General features: G+C 40.7%; 2 protein-coding genes across 2 annotated transcripts in view; one reads left to right on the plus strand and one right to left on the minus strand.

The window, feature by feature from the left end:
- Window positions 1-65: 65 nt before the first annotated feature.
- SLC39A6 (solute carrier family 39 member 6) lies at window positions 66-22,741 on the minus strand. The gene is made up of 10 exons (XM_081098062.1): window positions 21,980-22,741; window positions 19,460-20,242; window positions 17,609-17,792; window positions 15,159-15,328; window positions 13,535-13,753; window positions 5,812-5,917; window positions 4,807-5,184; window positions 3,625-3,705; window positions 2,075-2,265; window positions 66-1,292 (listed from the first exon to the last, which is right to left on the minus strand). The coding sequence occupies exons 2-10, from the start codon at window positions 20,231-20,233 to the stop codon at window positions 1,140-1,142; spliced, it is 2,256 nt and encodes a 751-aa protein (XP_080954188.1). The 5' UTR covers window positions 20,234-20,242; window positions 21,980-22,741; the 3' UTR covers window positions 66-1,139.
- ELP2 (elongator acetyltransferase complex subunit 2) overlaps window positions 22,363-23,041 on the plus strand; it is a 37,892-nt gene continuing 37,213 nt past the window's right edge. The window contains exon 1 of the mRNA XM_081098061.1: window positions 22,363-23,008. Coding sequence (XP_080954187.1) covers window positions 22,871-23,008 — 138 coding nt within the window. The 5' untranslated portion in view covers window positions 22,363-22,870. The remainder of the gene's footprint in view (window positions 23,009-23,041) is intronic.

Raw genomic sequence — 23,041 nt, forward strand, 5'->3', positions numbered from 1 at the left:
GCACTGGGCCTCTAGTATATTTTAAAATGCTCAAGATGGTTAAAAGAAGTATCAGACATTTAATATCAAGATGACATGGGGATTTTATTTTGTAGAAAAGCAACATCTAAAGAATTCCACAGACAGCCCTAGTATGTCTAAAGTACTATACTGTATATAAACATGTCATAATGAAAACACTGAAGCACTGAACAATACCAAAGTACTTCCTGAATCCAGAGTCAAAATAAACTCAGTATGGTTTTAACGTCCTTTTCTCAAAGTCCTAATACGCTGACATTTGGTAAACCAGGTAACTAGCCAATTACAACTTCGGGTAATACGTAACTTGGTGATGTCTAAATCTTCTGGCAATACAGAAACTTGCTCACACTCATCTGGTATATCTCCACACAAATATTTTAAAATTTAAATTTTTTGGTCAAGTGGTATAGTGTTTGAATTAATTAATTATATTTAGATGTTTCCATTATAAAGTTAAATGTACAACTAAATTAGTAAAAAGTGCTTACTATGGTTTTATGGGAACATTAATACTCTGACAAAAATGTTTACACATGTGCTCTATACTAATATTGCCTTTTTAATTTAAATCTAAATTTTCCTTCTATTTTACAAACACTTGTGTGATTTTTTAAAAAATAAATTTATGCCTTCTTAATCCTCACATATTTTTTGCCCCTCCTTATTTCTTAACTTAAATTCAGTACAAGCTTTATTGGCATCTTAGGCTTCGTGAGTATTCTTACTCCTGAACACGAGCAGTTCTATGGAGCCCTAAAATCCAGCATGGGAATTACTGTTAAATTAGTTCTAGAAAAAACATAAAAGACATCTTTCTTGAAATATGCAAACATGTCATGCCAAATCTCTTGTTTATACAATAGACTGGTAAAACCGGTAAATTGCATATATATAGATTATATTCCCCAAATAGAATAACTTAAATATTAAAATGTACCTTTAGGTTACTACCAAAACTGACCTTATAAGCCTAACAAATGGCAATATTCCATACAAAAATCACAAAATCCACTTACTTTAAATGCTGAATATCACAGTAACTACTCTCATCTCCCTATGACCTATTCAAACTATAGACAGCATTTTTTTAAGCTACTCTACCATTTATACCCTAATTAGAAATTTATACGGAACACAATTTTATGTTCAAATATGGAAATAAGCAACATTATTCCAAATCCCAAAAGCATCCCAGCATTCTGTAAAAGGAAATATCCCCAGCGGCTACATCCATGGTCACTAGCATCATTGTGCAGCATCTCAGGTACCTTAGAGAAGAAGAAAAAAAAAGAGCAACTTTAAGTTTTCAAAACTACAGATTAGTTTTTATAAGCCTTTGCAGGACAGTTTATTTGTACTATATGTAGCTGGATATACTGAGTCAATTCCTTAAAACAAGATCACATACATACTGATTCTTGCTAATGTCACATAGCATTTCCTAGCAGTTTAATTAACAATGATTATTTACCATCTGTTTAGCAAGTCAAATTTATATTGGTCCCTGCTTCATGCCTCTATCTGAACAGAATATAACCTATGGCTTATCTGAGTTCAGATATATGAAAACCTTACACTATATAAAATAAAATTTTAGTGCCCTGGCCCATGTGGCTTGGTTGGTTGAGCATTGTCCCATGCACCAGGAGGTCTTGGGTTTGATTCCTGGTCAGGTCACATGCCCAGGTTGCGGGCTTGAGCTCCAGTAGGGGACATGCAGGAGGCAGCTGATCAATGATTCTCTCTCATCAATGTTTCTCTCTTCCTCTCCTTTCCTCTCTCTCAAATCAATAAAAACATTTAAATCAGAATGGGGTAGATATTCCTCTGTATCCTCAGACACATTAAGCAGGATAAGAATGTGCTTGTGATCAACAATTCAAAAAGATAAACTCTAAAGGAACTGTATTTTATATTCTACCTTGTTGAGTATAGGATGACTTATCACTACTGCATTCAATCTAAAGCCTTTTTAAAAATAAGGTTTCCCTTAACAGTTTCTCTATTTTATTGCTAGTCAATACTATAATTTGACATCGTAAAAACTTACCATATCAACCAGAGCAACATACATGAATAAGCCAGCAGTAAGTGCAAATATCCACATAGAAACATTTTCAGCATAATGACCAATGAAAATTCCTGTTGCCATTCCAAGATATGCCAGCATGGCTGACAAAGCATTATAAAGAACAGCCTGCTTAACAGTCATGCCAGCCTTTAGTAAAACAGCAAAGTCACCTTTAATGAAAACAAAAAGGGGGATTAAGTAATTGAAAAATCATTTTAAAAACACATACCTAAGTCTTTGCCCTGGAAAGTTCTTAATAGTGGTTAGAGCATCAGCCCATGGACTGGAGCAGCGGTTGCCAACCTTCCGGACCTCACGGGCCAGCAGTGGTCCGCAGACCACCATTTGGTGACTGCTGGACTGGAGGATCTCTGGTTCGATTCCCAGTCAAGGGCACAAACCTGGGTTGCAGGCTGGATCCCCGGCCCTGGCTGGGCACGTGCAGGAGGCAACCAATTAATGTGTCTCTCACATCTGTTTCTCTCTCCCCCTGCCTCCCAACTTCCCTCCTCCCTTCCACTCACTAAAAATCAATCGAAAAAAATATCCTTGGGTGAGGATTAACCAAAACAACAAACAAACCAAACAAAAACAACAACACATACCCAAAAGACTTCACAGATTTAAGAAATTACCTAAAATTTTTTTAGAAATTATCTAATTTTTAAGAGGAAAACAACAGTGTAAATCACTCTAACAGCTCTCTCTATACTCTAAGATTTTTTTATCCAAAGTTTTTCTGAATGCTCCCACTTTGTTATGAGTGATACAAACCTACTATTACTATGCTCGTACACTGTCTTTAAGGAGCTTATAATTGGCCATAAACTGGAGGACCATGGAGAACACACATGAAATGATCAGCAAATGATAAAGGCAATTTATAATTAAGAGCTAAAGAGTCTAATGTTCTAGTTATACAAGGAGAAAATGAGATACATTAAGATGGGAATACTTAAGGCTTCATGGAGCATGAAGGGTCCAGAACAGAACGTAAACCAGATGCTGATGATAAGCATTGAGCAGTCAAGTGGGAGGCCTTCCGAGCGGCAGACACATGCCAAAGAATGGAGTGAAAACAGTGTCACGGTGTGTGCAAATACGTGTTTATGGGGAAACAAGGACATGACCAGATCCAGCATAACTTCGGGAAGGGGTTTTTCTTCAGCTCCAAAGAGATTCTCTCTGTTAAGGGAAGACGACTCATTTGATTCCCGTGGTCTAATTCATACTGTGTGTATGAAGAAATGACCACTGAGGTGTGTCAATATGCTGGCATAAGAAAATAGTAGGGGAAGAGAATGTGAAAGGAGGCCCAGGTACCTCTTTGGCAACCCCACATAGGCAACTGTGTAATTGTACTTACAGGGTCAGAATTCTGGCTGGAAACAAACTTATATTCATTAAGAAAAGAAAGCTAGCTAGGTTAGCAGACTTAAGAGAAGGCATAAAAGTTATGAGGAAGCAAAAGCTAGTGACACTCAGACAATTTAGCCATCTGGAAAATACCATTTATATGGTTCTCTTACCTAATTCATGAGGCAACTCGTGACAAAACACAGCAACAGAAGTACTTAAACCACTTGATAAACCCTCAGTGAAAGCAGCACCTGTGTAAAAATCAACCAGAAAAAGACTGACTACGTTATTTTATCGGTGTGTTTCTAAAAAAAAATCTTACCAGCATACAAAATGAGGTAAAAGAAATAAACCGTATTCTGGTTGTGAATAAACAGAACTTTCCCAACTGCACTCTGTTTCCTTGTAAGTAACCCCAGATAACATTCAATTAAGTTTAAATTTCCAATGGAGTGCATGCTGGTATGATTAAGAAGGGAAAGTTTCACTATGCATTATAAAAACCTGAGAAGTAATTGCTACTGCATCAAACACTTATTTAAAAATATAAAATAAACTGATTTAAAAGGTTTAGAAAAAAAACCTCATCAGTCAAGAGTACAAATTGTTTTACTGGCCTCAGAGGAATTCACTACGTAATCAGACTTATTTACATTCATTCTTTCACTGTCTCATAAAAAGAGTCTAAGACAAATAGCTCTCCTCCTTTTAAAAGCTAACATATTATACAACTGGTCATGTATAAGCCATGACTCAGTATTTGAGTATTCTCTGTTGCTCAGGCTGTGCACAATACATACAGGGGGAGGAGCACCAGGCTCCCAGGGGCCAAGGCCTGGGCTCATCTCAAACAGCACGATCTCCTTGGGCAAGTGGTTCACCTTGCCCGGCCTCAGCTGCCTAATTTATAGCTATTTCCATGGTTCCTTTTAGCACTAAGTTACTAAAATTTGTAAGGACGTATTCTATAATCTCCTATTTGTGGTATAACAATTTAATAGCAAAAACTCTATAGTTCTTTGGATAGAGATTGGTAACTGAACTTATCAGATACAGAATCCTTTATAGCATGAAAGAAAAGCTGATAGAACAGATTCTTTTACTTTAATAAATACTGTTTATATTGCAGATAAGAGAACCTAAATGAATAGGGGACAAAACTCACACATGCTCCAAACACACTGGAACTTGATCTTAAGACCTTGCAAATTAAAACAACTTTTGGTAGTTACAATATAGGTAAACGGAGAAAGCACAGCTCTTTTCTCTTTATTATTTCATTGTCAAAGTAGCCAAAGAAGAAACAACATTTTGATAATCAACCAGTAAGAGGCAAATATGTAGATGTGTACCAATTGCTAGGCCATCGCTGAAATTGTGCAGGCCATCGCCCATTATCACCATCCATGCCAGTGTGGCAATGCCAGCATCTTTCAGCTCCTCCCGAGAGTAGCGCTGGCTGTGACTGTGGGGGTGGTGGTTTTGGTGGTGGTGGTGATGAAGAATATGATGGTAGTCATGATGGTGGTGAATGAGATCATCTGACTGGCCCAGTGTATCATGGAAATGCGAATGGCATTTATTCTTGCACCCTTTGGGTACATATTCATTATAGACTTCCTGTGGGTGTGCATGGGCTATCATGACCTCTTCTTCTTCCAAGATTGCTGGCTGCTGAGAATCAAAGTGGGAGGGCTCCTGTGAGTCTGCTCGTAAATAGCTTTCAGGTCCTGGGTATAAACAAAAAGGACACATTTCAAACATTTCCACTGACAATTAAGGTAAAAAAGATCTTAAAATGGAGCAACTCTCTCCCATATACCTGAAGGTCTAAACATTAGATTATTAGTATTATTTTTTTAATATATTTTTTATTGCTTTCAGAGAGGAAGGGAGAGGGAGAGATAGAAACATCAATGACGAGAGAATCATTGATCGGCTGCCTCCTGCATACCCCCTACTAGGGATCGAGCATGCAACCCGGGCATGTGCTCTTGACCGGAATCAAACCTGGGACCCTTCAGTTGCAGGCCAACACTCTATCCACTGAGCCAAAACTAGCTAGGGCCATTCGAGTATTATTGATGAAAAAAACATTAATAGGTTTTAATGAATTTTAAAAATTAAATGGTCTCACATATTAAGAATTGATTTTAAACATTAACCTTCAATAACTACTCCTCAGATCCTCCCTTAATTTCTTCTGCCTCCTTATAAACAACCTACTCACTGACAATTAAAAAATGTATGAGTCAAAAAAAAAAAGAAAAAGAAAAAGAGGGACATGGTTCCATCCTTCCATATAGTCCAAAAAGAGCAAAGAGTTCTCTCCAACCCTCAGATTCATAAGGACTTACGATCATCTGCGTCTATTTTCTCCTCATTTGTTGAAAGTTGAGATTCATACTTGGACAACCGCTTCTTAATCTCCTCGTCATCATCATTTTCAGTTTTTTTCTGATTCTAACATAGCAAGGGAAAGAAATACTTTAATGGGGATCGAGCCAGTGACCCAGGCATGTGCCCTTCACCAGAATCGAACCCGGGGACCCAGTGGTCCGCAGGCCAATGCTCTATCCACTGAGCCAAACCGGCCAGGGCGGAAAGAAATACTTTAAAATAGCTGGTTTGCTTATGCGTACAACTTTAAATAGACACTTAAACAAAAGATACAGAAAAAACCTGCAGAGTAACAAACCTTCATTGGAATAAAGGCCACCTAAAAGGACAAGGCCTGCATTTAAACTTGCACAGCACCCAGCAATGTATCCTAGGCACAGTAACTGTTCAAAAGGCGAAGAATCAGTGCCTCAGTAATATGAAATGTAGAAGAATCACACTCATCTTTATGAATGTCCCCGAGGTCATCTACTCTAACTGTGGTCTTACGTAAGCAGCACAGCATCCCCTGGGAGCTTGTTTGAAATGCACAATCTCAGACCTAATGAATCAGATGGGGATTTTAACTAGATCCCCGTGACCCACATACACATTAAAATTGAGTTCTGCCTCAGGTTATCAATTTAGAACCAGTTAGAGAGCATTTTCTTCAGGCATTTAGTAATCTGCTAACCAATGCTAGGTTTTCTCCATCTCTCTTTTGTATGCTGAAAATCCGTACTTCCCATACTTTTTACATCCTAAAACTATACTGTGACACTATGTATTTATTATTATAACTAAAATACTTTTCATATAATATAACACCATTAACAAGCTTTCTCTTTTGAAACAAATCTCAGCCTTGAATTTATAATTAGGGTTTTAACCACTATGCTTGAGATACTGTTCCTATCTCTGAGCCCAAGCAAAAGGTCACTGTTTAAACCAGAGGTCGCCAACCTTTCGGACCTTACGGACCACCAGTTGGGACCGCTGGTTTAAACAATGGTACTAACTTATATAGAAGATAATATTCAAAATACTAAAAATGTCACACAAAAATTACATTTATTTGTAGTACCTTTGAATAAGACTTAAACAATCACTATTATATCTAAGATTTCATTCTAGTTCTGACAGTGTATAAGATATCTGTACATTCTTAAGTTTGTGGATGAAAAAGAGGCTCTATAATAAATCTGACAAGTGCAGTGACTGAAAGTAACCTCACAGGATAATTGATCTGATCATAAATTTCTAACTGGGAAGGTTATGGTCTATAACTTCCCTTGTGAACTGTTACCTTTGCCTTAAGTAAGCCCTGTTCATTGTTTTTGTACATCTGCTAACACACCTTTGAAATGCCTCTTTTTCATTCCCTTTAGGAATGGAACCAGAACCACCTCAGGAGAGCACATAATCTTGTCAACCATCCTGTACTGAATCACAGATATTTCCTGGCCTTGCTCTTTCACTTCAAGTAATCTTCCTTACTTCCCTCCTTAATTCCAAATGCATAAAAGAAATTTCAAGCTCTCATTCTGGGAAGCATTGTTCTCAGTCTGATGAGATCCTGCTCCCAGGCATGTCCTGTTTGGCTCAAATAAATTCCGATAAACTCATAAAAATGTCCACAGTTTTGTATGTTCTTACATCAACAGGTTGTAAGAATTTTTAAAGGCAAGCACACACACAAATCTTTATACCTACCCTTAACACAATACCTCAAACAGAGGAAGTATTTAAATATCTGTGAACATAAACAATTCAGGGTATTTTAAATAACTTCACTTGATGCTTCATTTCTCGTTGGGCAATGACTCTCTCTCTCGAGAACTTACAGATCTTAATGAATTCCTCTATTCCTTAAGTATTAAGGGCCTATAATGTTCCCTTGCTAAGCGCTGGCAATACACGTAAAATAAGAAACAAAGGGTCTCTGTTCTCACAGCTTATCACCTACAGGGAAGGCGGAGGCTTTACACAGATAATGATTACACAATTCTTTGGTTGCATTTACAAAGAAAAAACACAGAGTGCTCTGAGAGTGTAACAAGACAATACCACGTCTCAGGACAGGCTTCCTCCAGAAAGTGATCTTTGTACCAAGACCTAAAGATGAGCAGGGGTTTGCTGGGGAAGGGTGAGAGAGACAGTATTCCAGGTAGGGAGAATAGCATGTAGGAGGGCCAGGAAGGGGCCAGCCCATCTTTAACAGAAAGAAGGACAAGGTGGTTGGGGCCTAGTAGGTTAGAGACAGGGTGGCTAGAGATAAGGCTGGGCAGCTGAGGAGACCAGACAATGCAAACTGGTTATACTGTAAGAGCTGTGGCTACAAGCAATGAGAAATCACTAAGGGGGGGATTTTAAGTAGTGGGGTCCAACCTCATTAGATTTTCATTTAAACAAATCACTCTGCCTGGATTAGAAGACAAAATAATGTCAACATGTCCATTAGGAGGCAACTATTGTCACCCAGGAGGGAGATAAGGATGGCATGAACTAGAATAGCAAGGAAGATGGAGAGAAATGGAAAAATTCTAGATATATTTAATATAACTAGGTTGAATATGAGGAGGGAGATGTCATTGATGATTCTCAGATTTCCAGCATGAGCAATAACCTTTACTGGCAGAAAGTTTGATGTTGAACTGTTTTAACTGTCTAACTACTAGTATATCAAGTATGAAATGTAACCCTAATTTTAATAGAGATTTCAGATTGTCATAGATGGCAAATAACCTAAAACTATGATATAAAGTGATGCAGGATGGATGTCTTAAGGAAAATCCTAGGTAAAATGTTCTGTTATGGGTCTAAAGAGCTCTAAATACCATATAATGAATAGCTTGTTTTCTTTTTAAAGAACCAAATGAGATTAAATAAGATCTGGATGTCCTTGAAAAAAGACACTCAATCTAAAAAGGAAGAGGACAATGTTGGCAAAACTCCCATCTAGAAATTATGTTTACTTGCTGTTTTATGTTTCCTACACATTCAACAACTATTTTTTTAATAATCTTTTATGTGCCAGTCACTATTCTAGGAATTGGAGATGTAGCAGTGAACAAGACAAAGAGGTCCTGGCTCTTAAGAGCTTACATTCTAGGAGAAGCTATTTTAGTTTAGAACAGGGATTATCAAACTTTGACTACAATCTACAGTAATACATACATAGTAATATATATACTATACTGTAGTATTTTTTTAAAGCATATTTTTATTGATTTCAGAGAAGAAGGTAGGGACAGAAACATCAATGATGAGAGAGAATCGTTGATCAGCTCCCTCCTGCATGCCCCTCTCTGGGGATGTTCCTTGACCAAAGAACCACAACTTTCTGGCTCATAGGTTGATGCTCAACCACTGAGCCACGCCAGTCAGGCTACTGTTGTATTTAAAAACATTGATACAAGATCGATTTCACACTCATTAATAGGTTACAAGCTAGAGTTTGAAAAATACTATTCTGTATTAAATCATAGAGAATCTATCATGTTAAAGTGTCAGATTAAACAAAAGTTATCTTTAACTAAAATTTAAAAACTAAATTGAAATTATAATGCTCAGCCTGGCTGGTGTGGCTGAGTGTTGACCAGGAGGTCACAGCTCAATTCCTGGTTAGGGTGAGTTTCAGAAGCAGCCTATTGATGATTCTCTCTCATCATTGATTTTTCTCTCTCTCCCTCTCTGAAATCAATAAAAAAAATATTTAAAAAATTATGTTCAATACATTATGGAATTTTTTTTTTAAATATATTTTATTGGTTTTTCACAGAGAGGAAGGGAGAGAGAGAGAGAGAGTTAGAAACATCGATGAGAGAGAAACATCGATCAGCTGCCTCCTGCACATCCCCCACTGGGGACGTGCCCCGTGCCCGCAACCCAGGTACATGCCCTTGACTGGAATCGAACCTGGGACCTTTCAGTCCGCAGGCCGACGCTCTATCCACTGAGCCAAACCAGTTTCGGCAATACATTATGGAATTTGAAACAGAAAAAAGGTAAAACCAACCAACAAACACCCAATCCTATTCCCCCCCAAAACTAAAAATGACGTTTTATTTTTTTTACTTTTTAAATATATTTTTATTGATTTCAGAGAGGAAGGGAGAGGGAAAGAGAGATAGAAATATCAATGATGAGAGAGAATCATTGACTGGGTGCCTCTTGCACGCCCCCTACTGGGGATTGAGACCACAAGCTGGGCATGTGCTCTTGACCGGAATTGAACCCAGGACCCTTCAGTCCGCAGGCCTACACTCTGTCCACTGAGCCAAACCGGCTTAGGGCACCCTTTATTTTTTTAAGGTAAGAAAAATTCCAGGTGGGTTTGGGGGACTGGGTGGAAAAGGTGAAGGAAGTAAGAAGTACAAATTGGCAGTTACAGAATAGTCATGAGGACATAAAGTACAGCACAGGGAATGTAGTTAATAATATTGTAATAACTGTGTATGGTGCCAGGTGGGTATGAGAATTATCGGGGGTCACTTTGTAAATTATATAATTATCTAACCACTATGCTGTATACCTGAAACTAACATAAAATAATACTAATATAAAATAATACTGAATGTTAACTTTAAGAAAAAAAAGTGTCAAAAAGCCTGGGAAGATCACAGAAAAATGTAATAATGGTTGTATTACAGTGGTGCACTACAGGAAAATCCTATGTAATAAAACCCTAATATGCAAATCGACCAGATGGCCGGTCATATGATGTGCACTGACCACCAGGGGGCAGACACTCAACGCAGGAGCTGCCCCCTGGTGGTAAGTATGCTTTTACAGGGGGAGCGCTGCTCAGCCAGAAGCTGGGCTCACACTGGTGAGCGCAGCAGTGGCGGCAGGAGCCTCTCCTGCCTCCGCTGCAGGCAGGCGGTAAGGAGTGAGGGGTCCCAGACTGTGAGAGTTACGTCTGACTGCCTGCTTAGGGAGCTGGCCTAAGCTGGCAGTCGGAGATCCCCTTAGAGGTCCCAGACTGTGAGAGGGTGCAGGCTGGGCTTAGGGACCCCCCCCCCCCACGCCCCAGTGCACATAACTTTGTACACCGGGCCTCTAGTATTTTTCTCAAAAATTTTCCAAAAGTTTTCTAATAATCATGTTTTATTTTGATACTTTATTCTAAAAAAAAATTAAAGAAATGTTTTTCAGAAAGATTAATTCCAGAGAACATAAAGAAATAGGATATTGCCTCAAACCAGTCCAAGAGCAATGGGAACACAGATGATAATTTCCTGAATTAAGAATGAATAAAATGCCCTGGCCGGTTTTTCTCAGTGGTTAGAGCACTGGCCTGCAGATCACAGGGTCAAGGTTCAATTCACGGTCAAGGGCACGCACCTTGGTTGCAGGCTTGATCCCCAGCCCAGACAGGTTGGGGCATGTGTGGGAGGCAACCAACTGATGTGTCTTTCTCAGAATGATGTTTCTCTTTCTCTTTTTCTCCTCCCCTCCCCTCTCTCTAAAAAAAAAAAAAAAAAAAAAAAAAATCAATTGAAAAAATATCCTTGGGTGAGGATAAAAATAAAAAAATAATGAATAAGTTATTCTTATTTCACTTCTTTCCTCTAAATTTAGGTCCAGCAAAGAGAAGATCCAAGATTTGCAATTTGAAAAAACACCCCCACCCCACCCCCCAAAAAAGTATAAAAGCAAACAAAACCAAAGCACAACAAAGGGGAAAATAAAAAAGATTTGCAATTTGAGATTTTTGTGAATGTAAACTCCGTAAGGGGAAATATTCCCAGGACTGAGTAGAAGGCTACTTTCCTTTCATACAAGCACTTGTTTCCCACAGTGAGTTCTATGTTCAGTGAGAATAACTCTGCTAGTTTTCAAATGTCCTTATGAGTTATAGCTGTTATTGTAACTATACAATTTAATTACCTATTGCTCAAACTATGTGATGATGGTGAGAATAGTTACTTCTTTGAAAACTTAAGTTGAATGCATTTGAAAGTTAAAGACAAGTTGCTCTAAAAAAAAGGGCTATCAAATTATGTAAAGTGACTACTGTCTACAATTTAAAAAATTTCTGAAATCCAAATTCTACACTCAAACTATCCTTACAAGTATGTAACCTCTGGCTCAACTTTAGACAAACCAAAACTGAAGATTGTAGATGAAGCATCATAGCTTTAGAAAAAAAAAATCATCACACAGAATCTAACTCAAAGATAATCTTGATCAACATCAGGAGTATACAAATGTTCTAAGTTAAATTAAAATGTCCAAGATATGTACATGTAATTTTTAAGAGTCCCCATTGGAAAAAAATAAAAAAAGTCGCCACTAGGTTAGTCTTTAGAGTGACTTGCCTGGTCACATCAGATAAGAGGCAAATACCCACAGGCAGCTCAAAGTTATTTTTACCAGAAATAAAGAGTCTACTGTTTGGTGCCGGAAGCCAACTCCAGCATGTCATAATTGCAAGAGTTTCATCAAAAGGTTGATAGAACTTGGAGACTCAACAAGGGCTGAGTCACATATGTTGTCACCTGTTGGGAATGGCTGAGGACATTTCCCCAAACCTGAAAAGGATGATTGCTTGCTGCCAGACAGCTCAGGGCATCTTAATCTACATGTTATTGCCTCCTACTGGCCAAACACCTGAACAGCCGTAGGCAAATTCTTCCAATCTGACAATGGATTTCTGTACCTAACCCTACCCTTTGAAGTATGTATCTTCACCTTGCCTTAGGACAAATTGTGTTAATAAATAGCAAGGGATGCCCTGGCCGGTTTGGCTCACTGGATAGACTCGATCCTGGTCAAGGGCATGTACCTTGGTTGCGGGCACATCCCCAGTAGGGGGTGTGCAGGAGGCAGCTGGTCGATGATTCTCTCTCATCGATGTTTCTAACTCTCTATCCCTCTCCCTTCCTCTCTGTAAAAAAAAAAACACCAATGAAATAAAAAACAAAAAACAAAAAATAAATAAATAGCAAGGGGTCCTGAGACAAAGAGAACTTAGTTTCTTTAGCTAAGCTCCTCTGACCCTCAAATGCCTTTCAAAATTATGTTTCATCTCTGGACTCTTTATTAAGTTACACACAGCCCTTCTCCAGATTGCTGAACCCTTCTTAATGCCGGAATAAGAACCCTGGCAGTTTGGCTTCATACTATCTTCTAGAGGAAATTTACAAAGGTCTTATCTGTGAAAGCCACGTATCCTTTCCAAAAAACTCTGAATAACTAGCTACTGGGTGAATAATTAGAAGTTAATCACATAATCATAACTACCAATGAATATTGATGATATATCCATGGTTTTTCCTAAACCACTTTACTGGGGTATGACTGAGATATAAACAGCTTTACATATTTGATGTATACTACTCAGAGAGTTTGGGGAAAAGTATATACCCATGAAACCATCAGGGCCATAACCATGAATCTTCTGATCTTCAAGGATCCACTTGTGCCCTGTTTGGTCATTTATATAAATGTTTATCCTTGCCTTTCTCACCCTCTCATGAGTTTGAAGGGAATTCTGAAGACAGAGAACTCCAGCATTAGAAAGATACAGACTTGCTCTCCATTAATGTCTCTCAGAGCTAAAAGTATCTCAAAAATGCTCAACACCTCTCAAACAAAGATCATATACCCAGGACAAGCTCTGCTAACAGTCTAGTTAGAATACTACTCTAAATAAATGTTTGATGCATAGTAAGTACTTAGTATACTTTTTCTTACCTTTTTCTTCTTATCTTTAAATTGCTTGATCAACGTGAGTACATGTTCAACAAGAAACATTAAATACAAGCCTCCCAGAGCTGTTAGACCCTTCCATGTGGAATCAAAATAGGTACTTTCTTCTATGTTTTGAGAAGACAGATAACTGAACAGTGGCCCTCTCTTCATTTCCATTGCTGTTTCTTCATGGCTGTGACTATGGTGGTGACTTGCATGAGACTAAAAGAAAAACAACATGTATTTTATAAATCACTAGTTTCACACGTCTGAAAAACTGGCTAAGATAAGGTCAAACTTGAAGTAATTCAGAATTGGGCAATTAAAAGGATACTCTGGAATGAGGGAAATTTAGGACATTAAATAACAGGGAACTGCCAGACTTAATAGTCTGTAGAGTTTACTGCTTCCACCCCTCGCTGGAAAGCTCACACCACCGTCCTCAGTGCGCTTACAAGAAGCCCAACCTGTAATGAGCCCGGCAAGTACCTGACCCAGGGGCGCTGGCCAGTGGCCTGCAGGAATGCAGCAGAGACTATGTTACTTCATGTTAGGAAGCTGGGTGTGGCACGTATGTGCCACAGAGGACAGACTAGGTTTGGTGGTGGGGTTACAGGGTACACCCCATGTACATGTCACTTTGTGCAGCAGATATTCCTAAACATCTGCCATTTGATGGTCAGGGAGTTTGTCACAGCAAAACAGCTCCCTTTCACTACTGGAGAAAGCATGATGAGATATGTAGAACTCTAGGACTATCCCCCCCGCCTCACACTTACCTGCAAATTTCTAAGGGAAATTTAAAAAATTAGATCCAAATATTTTCTATCTGCGCACCTATCCCAAATATTTAATGGAAAAGTAAACTCACTTTACCAAACTTGCTTTACTTAAGAATTCACTCATGTTACCAAGTACAAATCTATAAATACACACATTGACTCAACTCTGAAGAAAAACCCTCAAGTTTCTTGGGTAGATAGCCACGTTTTTATTTTTGTGGCAATTACACTAATATGTAAGCAGACAATTCACACTGTTGCAGACTGTCATAATACTAGCATCTGAGTAGAATCTGTCTCCTTTTATTAACTGGACCCGCCTAAATTAAATTAGTCTTTATAAAGAAGAGCAAAAAAACACACTGCACAATGTAGTAAGATCAAGCACAGCTCTGGCTGGTGTGGCTCAGTTGGTTGGAGCATTATCACATACACCAAAAGGTTGTGGGTTCGATTCCCAGACAGGGCACATATCCAGGTGGCGGGTTTGATCCCCGGTTGGGGCTTGTGCAGGAGACAGTCAATCAGTGTTTCCCTTACATAGATGCTTCTCTCTCTCTCTCTCTCTCTCTCTCTCTCTCAAATCAATAATAATAATAATAATAATAATAAAAAGATCAAGCCTCAAAATGCAGATTTTGGTTACCAAATATATTTTAAAATCAACTCCTCTAAACCAAATTTCTTGCCTTTATAAATATCAATACAAAGAATTCTAGTACACACATTTGTAATACCTTAACTAATAATAATTAAAAAAAAAGAATTCTAGTACAAATAAAAAAAAAGTATATTTTCAATGTTGAATAATACAATACACTAATAGGACAAATTACCATACTTACATGTGGAAGAAGATGTAAAAAAGCATCACCACTCAATGTCCCAACAGCCAATGCCACAAGGAAACTCAGGAGAAACTTAAAAAACACCCGATTCATGAGAGGCACTAAGATAACACCCAGCAAAGACAGGAAACTGATGATGGAAATGGCTATAAAGCCACCAACCCAGGCTGTCAAACAAAAGAGCAAAGGTAAAAACATACAATTGATAAACTTTAAAAGAGAGACTTTGGAGTAGCATAAAGTAACTTATAACGTAGGCAGTCTTAAAGAAATACAAACTCAATAACCAACAAATGGGCTCGAATGAACAATTTGAGTGAACTCTCTAGGTAAAGAGCATAACCTAATGGAAAATCCTTCAGCTGGTAGTGAAAGAAGGGAAAGAAATGATAAACAAAGATGAATTCTAGCTCATTTGGGAACTGAGCTTTCAGACTCCTGTAACACCTAAATTATGAAAGAGAAGAGGAATATGTTAAAGGAGAGAGAGAAAAAAAGGGAAAAAGAAAAAAAGGAAAAGAATTATTTCCTCAGTAAACAAAGCAATTATTTCTTCATTCTAGTTTTTGAGCACTGAAATTCTAGCCAGGGGTGAGGAACTTCCAGCCGAGCCTTATAAGGTCTGGCCAGGGGTGAGTTTTTGAGCACTGAAATTCTAGCCAGGGGTGAGGAACTTCCAGCCGAGCCTTATAAGGTCTGGCCATGGGTGAGAAATGTCCAGTCAGACTTTATAAGGCCACCAGAGATGAGGACCGTCTCTAGAACATCCGGCCCGCAGGCTGTATAAGGCCTGTGAAATCATTTGGTCTAGCCCTGCCAAGGCTAGGAGTGAGTTAAATGAGCAAATATAACAGGCTAATTTTTTTTTTCATTCTTTACTGATTAAAGTATTACATATGTCTCCTTTTCCCCCCATTGACCTCTCACCAGCCATTACCACCCTCCACATATGCCCTCACCCCACTAGTGTGTGTCCATTGGTTATGCTTATATGCATGCATACAAGTCCTTTGGTTGCTCTCTTATCCCCTGCCTTCACTCTGAGGTTTGAGGGTCTGTTTAATGCTTCTCTGTCACTGGATCTATTTTTGTTTATCAGTTTATGTTGCTCATTATATTCCACAAATGAGTGAGATCATGTGATATTTATCTTTCTCCGACTGGCTAATTTCGCTTAGCATAATGCTCTCCACGTCCATCCATGCTGTTACGAAAGGTAAGTTTCTTCTTTTTTACAGCAGCATAGTATTCCATTATGTAGATGTACCACTAGCAGGCTTATATTTAAGTTGATAATTCTGTATGGCTAGCAAATGATTTATAAATATCCAAATGGCCCTGGTAGAAAATAGGTTCCCTAACCCTGCTCTACACTATAGCACAGCTTATCCTGGTTTGATTTATTAATAGCAGACCAGAGCCCTGGCTGGTTTGGCTCAGTGGATAGAGTGTCAGCCTGTGGATCAAAGGGTCCTGGGTTTGATTCTGGTCAAGGGCACATACCTTGGTTGCAGGCTCAATTCCCAGTAGGGGGCGTGCAGAAGGCAGCCAATCAATGATTCCCCCTTATCATTGATGTTTCTCTTTCTCTCCCTTTCCCTTCCTCTTTGAAATCAATAAAAAGATATATTAAAAAAATAAATAAGGAACGAACCAGAATTGGGCTCCTAAAGAGCAGAGATTAACTCTGACCCTTCTTCCCAAACAGGGTGATAATATAAAAAGCCCAAATTTCAGATAGCCCTTGACACTTCATGACCTCAGGCAAGTTACAACCTATGTTTTACTCATTTATCTATTTTTTTAAAAAGATAAGGTAAGTACCCCTTTTTAGAAGCACTCATTGGGCCTTTTGCTAATGACCCACGGAGCCCTCAAGAGAAAGGGCAAAGTAAAAACACCGCTTTTGGGTGAAGCAGCAGCATGCTGTGTTGTTTTGCTTCAATCGGTGGTGTGACAAGTTGTTAAAATAAAAAAAGATAAGGCAAGTTACAATCTAAGTTTTTTTAAGGGTCAGGCTAACATGCTTGCTTTTTTCATTCAAGGCAGAATGATCTCACTCATGTGGAATCTAATGAACAAAATAAACTGATGAACAAAATAGATCCAGAGACATAGAAGCATGGAATAGACTGAGGAATCTAAGAAGGAAGGAGGGGTGGTGGGGTAGGTGGGGAGAGGATAACCCGGGAATTTATATGCACAGCTCATGGACACAGACAATAGTGTGGTGAAGGCCTGGGAGGGGCGGGTGCAGGGTGGAGGGGATCAATGAGAAAAAAAAGGGGGGACATATGTAATACTTTCAATAATAAAGATAAGTTTTAAAAGAGATGTTATATTTGAAATTATGCTAAAAGTGAATAGGTTTTTGTAAATATAAAGAACACTAACAACATAAATGTATCTACTGGAAATTATTTTTACATAAAAAAACTCAATTCTACCTATTTGTAAAGAATAGGTCTTTGGAGGGATTTCAGCTTTCTTTTCACTCGTTGTATGAATCAGACACGATCTAGCATCAATTTGATTGATGATGGCTGGGCAGAGATAGTTGAACTCCATTTCATTCAGCAGAACCTGGATGCCCATGCCATGTGATGTGAGCAGCTTTGACGCATTGAAACACTAAAGAAAACAAAGCAGTGAAAAGCACCAAAGGCATTCCCATTAGATAATCCAAAAGAGTTGTTTGATGACACAATACCCTTTCCTTACTGAAGCTGCTTCTTAATTTTAGGTTAACACTGATTAAAATCAACTTTTGTTTTAAGTACTTTGGAATTTCTCAAACTACCTGGAGGTATTATGTCATAATAGTGTTATCTCACCTCTCTGCTTACTTCTAGGTAGAAAGTTACATCAGTCGCCTAGGGAGGAAGCTGTAAGTGAAATGAGCTTGAGGATAAATGAGCATTCACAAGCCTGTTAACTCACTGCATAAACCTATTAAGGAAATGAGCTTTAATTTCGAGATGAGGGTCATTAGACATTGGCACACATGTTATTTTAGTACCAACGCTACTTGGCCTAAACAAGCCCCAAACACGTCATTCTTACAATGACCATACTTGCAAAACTTAGTTCAGTTCTGACTACACACTTGGCAAAATAATGCTCTACGAGAGAATATTAAAGTATGTACATTATTCTCACACAGGGTAAAGTTGGTAATAAAAGCAAACCTGTATTGGCAGGCAGCCGTTTCAACAATTTAATGAGATGACTAGTTTGAAGAGAATCTTCTGAGTAACCTAAGCTCCTTCTATTCCCCCAGAATTGGTGGCAGCAACTGTTTCTCATCATCTGTAAAGTTATTTTAAACTCCACCAAGTCTTGGTTAATCATACAAAGAACAAACTTTATTACCAGTGTCGCTACTACTGGGAATGACCATTAGTAGTAGTATCCCAGAATTAAAACAGTCATATGATCACTTGCATGAAGTACTTAAGTTTTGCTTATTAACATATATCAACTAACTCCTTGTTCTTGACATCTTTCAGTCAAGGCAAACTGAGTACAGCCTTGAAGTCTAATCTAGAAAAAACACATGAAATCAGAACTTCACTGCCCAGGCATTCACTTGTCCGGTATGTCATTCTTGGCAGCAGTTCCAATGACTCCACAAATCATTACAATCCCTCTGCAAGGAGGTATTAACGTTCTTGAATTCTTCAACCCCTTCAACCATACCTTTCCCTAAAACATGGATTCTAACTCCTACATTTTCCACCTCCCATTTTCTACTTTTTATTAATAATACTCGCCTTTAAAAACTTTTTCCAAAAATAACTTTGATATCTGCTTTCTATACTTATTTTAAATTCTATATAGAAAGTTTTAGCCCAGCTGGCATGGCTCAGTGGTTGAGCATCAACCTATGAACCAGGAGGTCATGGTTCAATTCCCAGTCAGGGCACACGCCCAGGTTGTGGCTCAATCCCCAGCGTGGGGTGTGCAGAAGGCAGCCGATCAATGATTTTCTCTCATCATTGATGTTTCTCTCTCTCTCTCTTCCTTCCTTTCTAAAAGCAATAAAAATATATTTTTAAAAAAAAGTTTTGAAGGCAGCACTATTCTTACTATCCTCCAAGTTTTTTTTCTTTTTTAAATCAGAAATGATTACAACATGGTAGGGACACTTTAGGCCAAGTGACTTGCTGAGAAATTCCCTTTTCAGTAACTTAACCATTTTATTTTTACTTTAAGCTCCTTACAACTAGAGATAGAATGGCAATGACAGAATAGACAAGCAGGCATATTGATTAAAATAAGAACAGCCTTTATCTTACCTCCTGAGTATTTGCATTTGTGTTTCTGGAATACATAAACTCCTTTCTGGGCTCACTCACAGATTCATTTGTTTTTCTCCTAGCGGGCCGGCTCATCCGGCTCTTTTCTGTAATACTGGGTGGAGTGGAACTGCTCACATCTTTAGGGAGCTTTCCAGGTTTTGGAGTTTCTACTGTCTCCAGAAAATGAGTTCCTTCAGAGACAGCATTATATACAGTTGAGGTCACTTCACTAGCACCAACACCATCTTTGATTAAAACATTCCTTCTACTATTGGCATGTTCTGATCGGCGAGATCCTTTCCCCTGGTTGTTTCTAGTGTCTTTACTGGAACTATCAGAGTCATGGTCTGGGCAAAGAGCTTTCCGATTATTTTTACCGGAAGCAGCATGATTACGGTGAGAGTGATGCTCATGGTCGGAGTGATGCTCATGGTCGGAGTGATGCTCATGGTCGGAGTGATGCTCATGGTCAGAGTGATGCTCATGGTCATGGTGTAAATGAACTCTTTTAATCTTATCTATGCCTATATTCTGAAGTAACTTTCTGAACCCTTCAACTGACAAAGAATTATTTTCTCCATAGCGATGGAAAAGCTGCTGTAGATGATGTCGCTGGGTGGTAACTGCCAAATCAACATCAATGCCAGATTCCCAGTTTGGAATTTTCTCCGTGGTCTGAGGGAGAGCAGTCGCTGATTCTACTTCATGAAGGAGATTTGTGACTGACAGAGTGAAGGTCAGGATGAAGATTAAGGGTAAACTCCTCGCCATTGCACCTTCCTAGAAAAGACAGAGAAAAGAAATTTTGTCTTCACTTCTATAATAATTTGAATTAAAAACTCTCCTGTTAAACACTGATGTCTAAATCAAACAATCAAGGTCTACAAAACCTCATTTAGTATGGCCAGTGTAGTGTTAGGTACTGTGAAAATACACAAACAAGTGTCCTAGGCTCTACCCTCGCATTACCAAAACAAGAGAAATAACTGGAGAACTGTTGAGTGTTAAGATTCAGTAATTAGCACTATACAAGCAATAGTAACTCAGACACTGGAGAGATTCATGTGGCCACAACCATATTGGCAACTCCTTACTGTGTTGAGAACAATGATTTAAAACAAAACTTACCTCTACCATTGCCATTTCATAAAACATTATCTTAACATCAAAAGGAGTGGATACAGCAATCTCAGAATTATTCATTAAAATTTTTCTTAAACTATATACAAATCAATTTAAGGCTTCTTTCCCCAAGAGCACGCTTCAAAGTCACCCAATTACGCCTCGGGATATGTTCTTTGCGTCCTCAAGTAGATGTGTAATTAAACCACACAGATGGGATCTGAGCTTTCTTTTCCTATTCAAAAATGACATCACGCCCTAGCCTGTTTGGCTCAGTGGATAAAAAGCCTCGGCCTGCGGACTCAAGGGTCCTGGGTTCGATTCTGATCCGGGGCATGTACCTTGGTTGCGGGCACATCCCCAGTCGGGGGCATGCAGGAGGCAGCTGGTCGATGTTTCTCTCTCATCGATATTTCTAACTCTATCCCTCCCCCTTCTTCTCTGTAAAAAAAAAAATCAATAAAATATATATATTTTTTAAAAATGACATTGTTCCAGGTCAGTACATATAGACTGACCCCATGCTTTAGATGACGGCATAATCATTAAGCTCTTTAAGTTAAACTTCATTTTATCACAGATCATCACTCATCCAGACAAGGGTGTTTGGAGATAGAAACTGAGTGAGCCTTGAAAAGCAGAATTCAGTTAAGCCGAGAAAGGTACAAGTCCATCGATGTGGACAGACTGGTATCTCAGGACCCAGTCGTCACCAAATTCTGGAGCCAGAGAGCAAGGGCCTGGGGCGACCTAGCTCTACCACTTTCGGCCGTTTCTCCTTGCACCAGGAAAAGCGGGCAGTACCCATGACCAGGGTGACTGGGGGAACCACATGAACGGTTACACGGGAGCGCGTGTTCCCAAACAATGTCGGCGGTGTTGCACAGCTGCTGATCAAGCCGGGAACAGTGAAAATGGAAGTGCCTAGGGACCATAGGGATAGGCTCCAGAAAGAACCATCTTTCGGACCTGAAGTTTTAATAGGCAAACGAGAATCAGTAAGAAATCATTCGCAGGCAAGGAGCGGGGTGGGTTGGGACAAGCACAGACGCAAGCGCTCGGGGGCAACTCCTCGCCTTTCTCCAGCGGACCCCCGGGCAGACCTTCTTCCCTGCAAGTCGGCGAGTGTTGTCGGAAAAAAGCATAAAGAAAGGGCCGGGAGAGAGGCCAGTGGAGAAAAAGGGAAAGAGGGCAGATCACTATTTCCAAGGGTTTTTTTTTTTATTGTTAATACACGCCCCTAGCTTCGAGTAGGAGATTGATAATACCGTTTCCCCAGAAAGTCCTCCGTTGGACTCCTAAGCCCATCTGGGCATCCTACACTGGGAAGTCCGACCCCCGCGGCCTGAGGGGCTCCCCTTTCTACAGCCCCCGCCCGGGACCTGCGGGACTCACCTCTCCGCGGCCTCGCAGTTCCACGTTCCGGCCCCGCGTGCAGGTTCAGTTCCCCACAAGCGGTTCGGAGGGCTCGGAACCGGCCCGTGCTTCTCTCTCTGTCTCGAAACCCCTACAGGGCACGGGGTAGCGGCGAGCTCATCGGCCCGGACGCCCCTCGGTCGGGGGACCACGGCACAGCCACCCAGAAGCCGCGCCCCACGCGCCCTCGCCTCCCGGGAGCAGGACAATTACTAAAGCGCGCGGCGCGCGGCGCGCGGCCGGGAACCACCGCCTCTGCCGGCCTGACTGCGGGACATGCGCAGTGCGGCTCAGAACCCCGTCCCCGCCAGCAAGTCCGCGTGGCCGCCTGTTCGCCGGCGCCGCGGGGCACGTAGGGGCGGGAGGGCGCGAAGGCGCGACCGAGCGGACCGTGAGCGCCGAGACCGAATGGGGACCCTGTCTTTCTTCGAAGCCCTCCGCGCCCCTGCGCCACTGAGGCCCGAGACTCGCTGGCCAAGGCTCCCTCCTGGGCCAATGCCGCTGCTGCTGCGAGTCCGGGCGTGAGGGGCAACGAGACGCTCCTGACGCAGCCCCGGCTCAAGTGCCACGGTCTTTCTGGAAGGTCCTGAACCGCTCCGGCCGGGTTTCGTCCTGGGGTCCGAGGCCGCGTTTGTGCGCAGGGCCACGGTCAGCAGCCCAGAGGTGGCAGCGGCGGGGCGCCGTGGACCAGAGGAGCCAGGGCGGGGGCGGAGCCTGTGGGGCGTGGTCGTCTCCGCCGTCTCCGCCCCGCCCCCGGCTGCCTCGGAAACGCGGTGCGGACCGTGCCAGCGGGAGGGGCGGCCTCGCGCGTGTTTCCGCTCAGAGGGCGGAAGTTCGCCCCCAGAACTCGGCCTCGGACCAGCCAGCAACATGGTGGCATCCGCGCTGGAGGCGTCTCACGTATTTTGCTGCCCCAACCGGGTGCGGGGAGCCCTGAGCTGGAACTCGGGGCCCGGAGGACTTCTGGCCTTCGGCACCTCCTGCTCCGTGGTGCTCTACGACCCGCGGGTAAGGGCGGTGGCCGTGCGCCTGAGCAAGGGG

The sequence above is a fragment of the Myotis nattereri genome (assembly GCF_964212035.1).
Source record: "Myotis nattereri genome assembly, chromosome: 8".
Taxonomy (NCBI): Eukaryota; Metazoa; Chordata; class Mammalia; order Chiroptera; family Vespertilionidae; genus Myotis; species Myotis nattereri.

Excerpts from the sequence above, each read along its gene's own strand:
- SLC39A6 (XM_081098062.1), bottom strand. The coding sequence starts at position 20,233 with ATGGCGAGGAGTTTACCCTTAATCTTCATCCTGACCTTCACTCTGTCA. Across the intron at positions 13,754-15,158 it reads TTTTACATCTTCTTCCACAT|TCTCATGCAAGTCACCACCA; the intron begins GTAAGTATGGTA and ends TTTTTCTTTTAG. Across the intron at positions 2,266-3,624 it reads CGAGTTGCCTCATGAATTAG|GTGACTTTGCTGTTTTACTA; the intron begins GTAAGAGAACCA and ends TTTTCATTAAAG.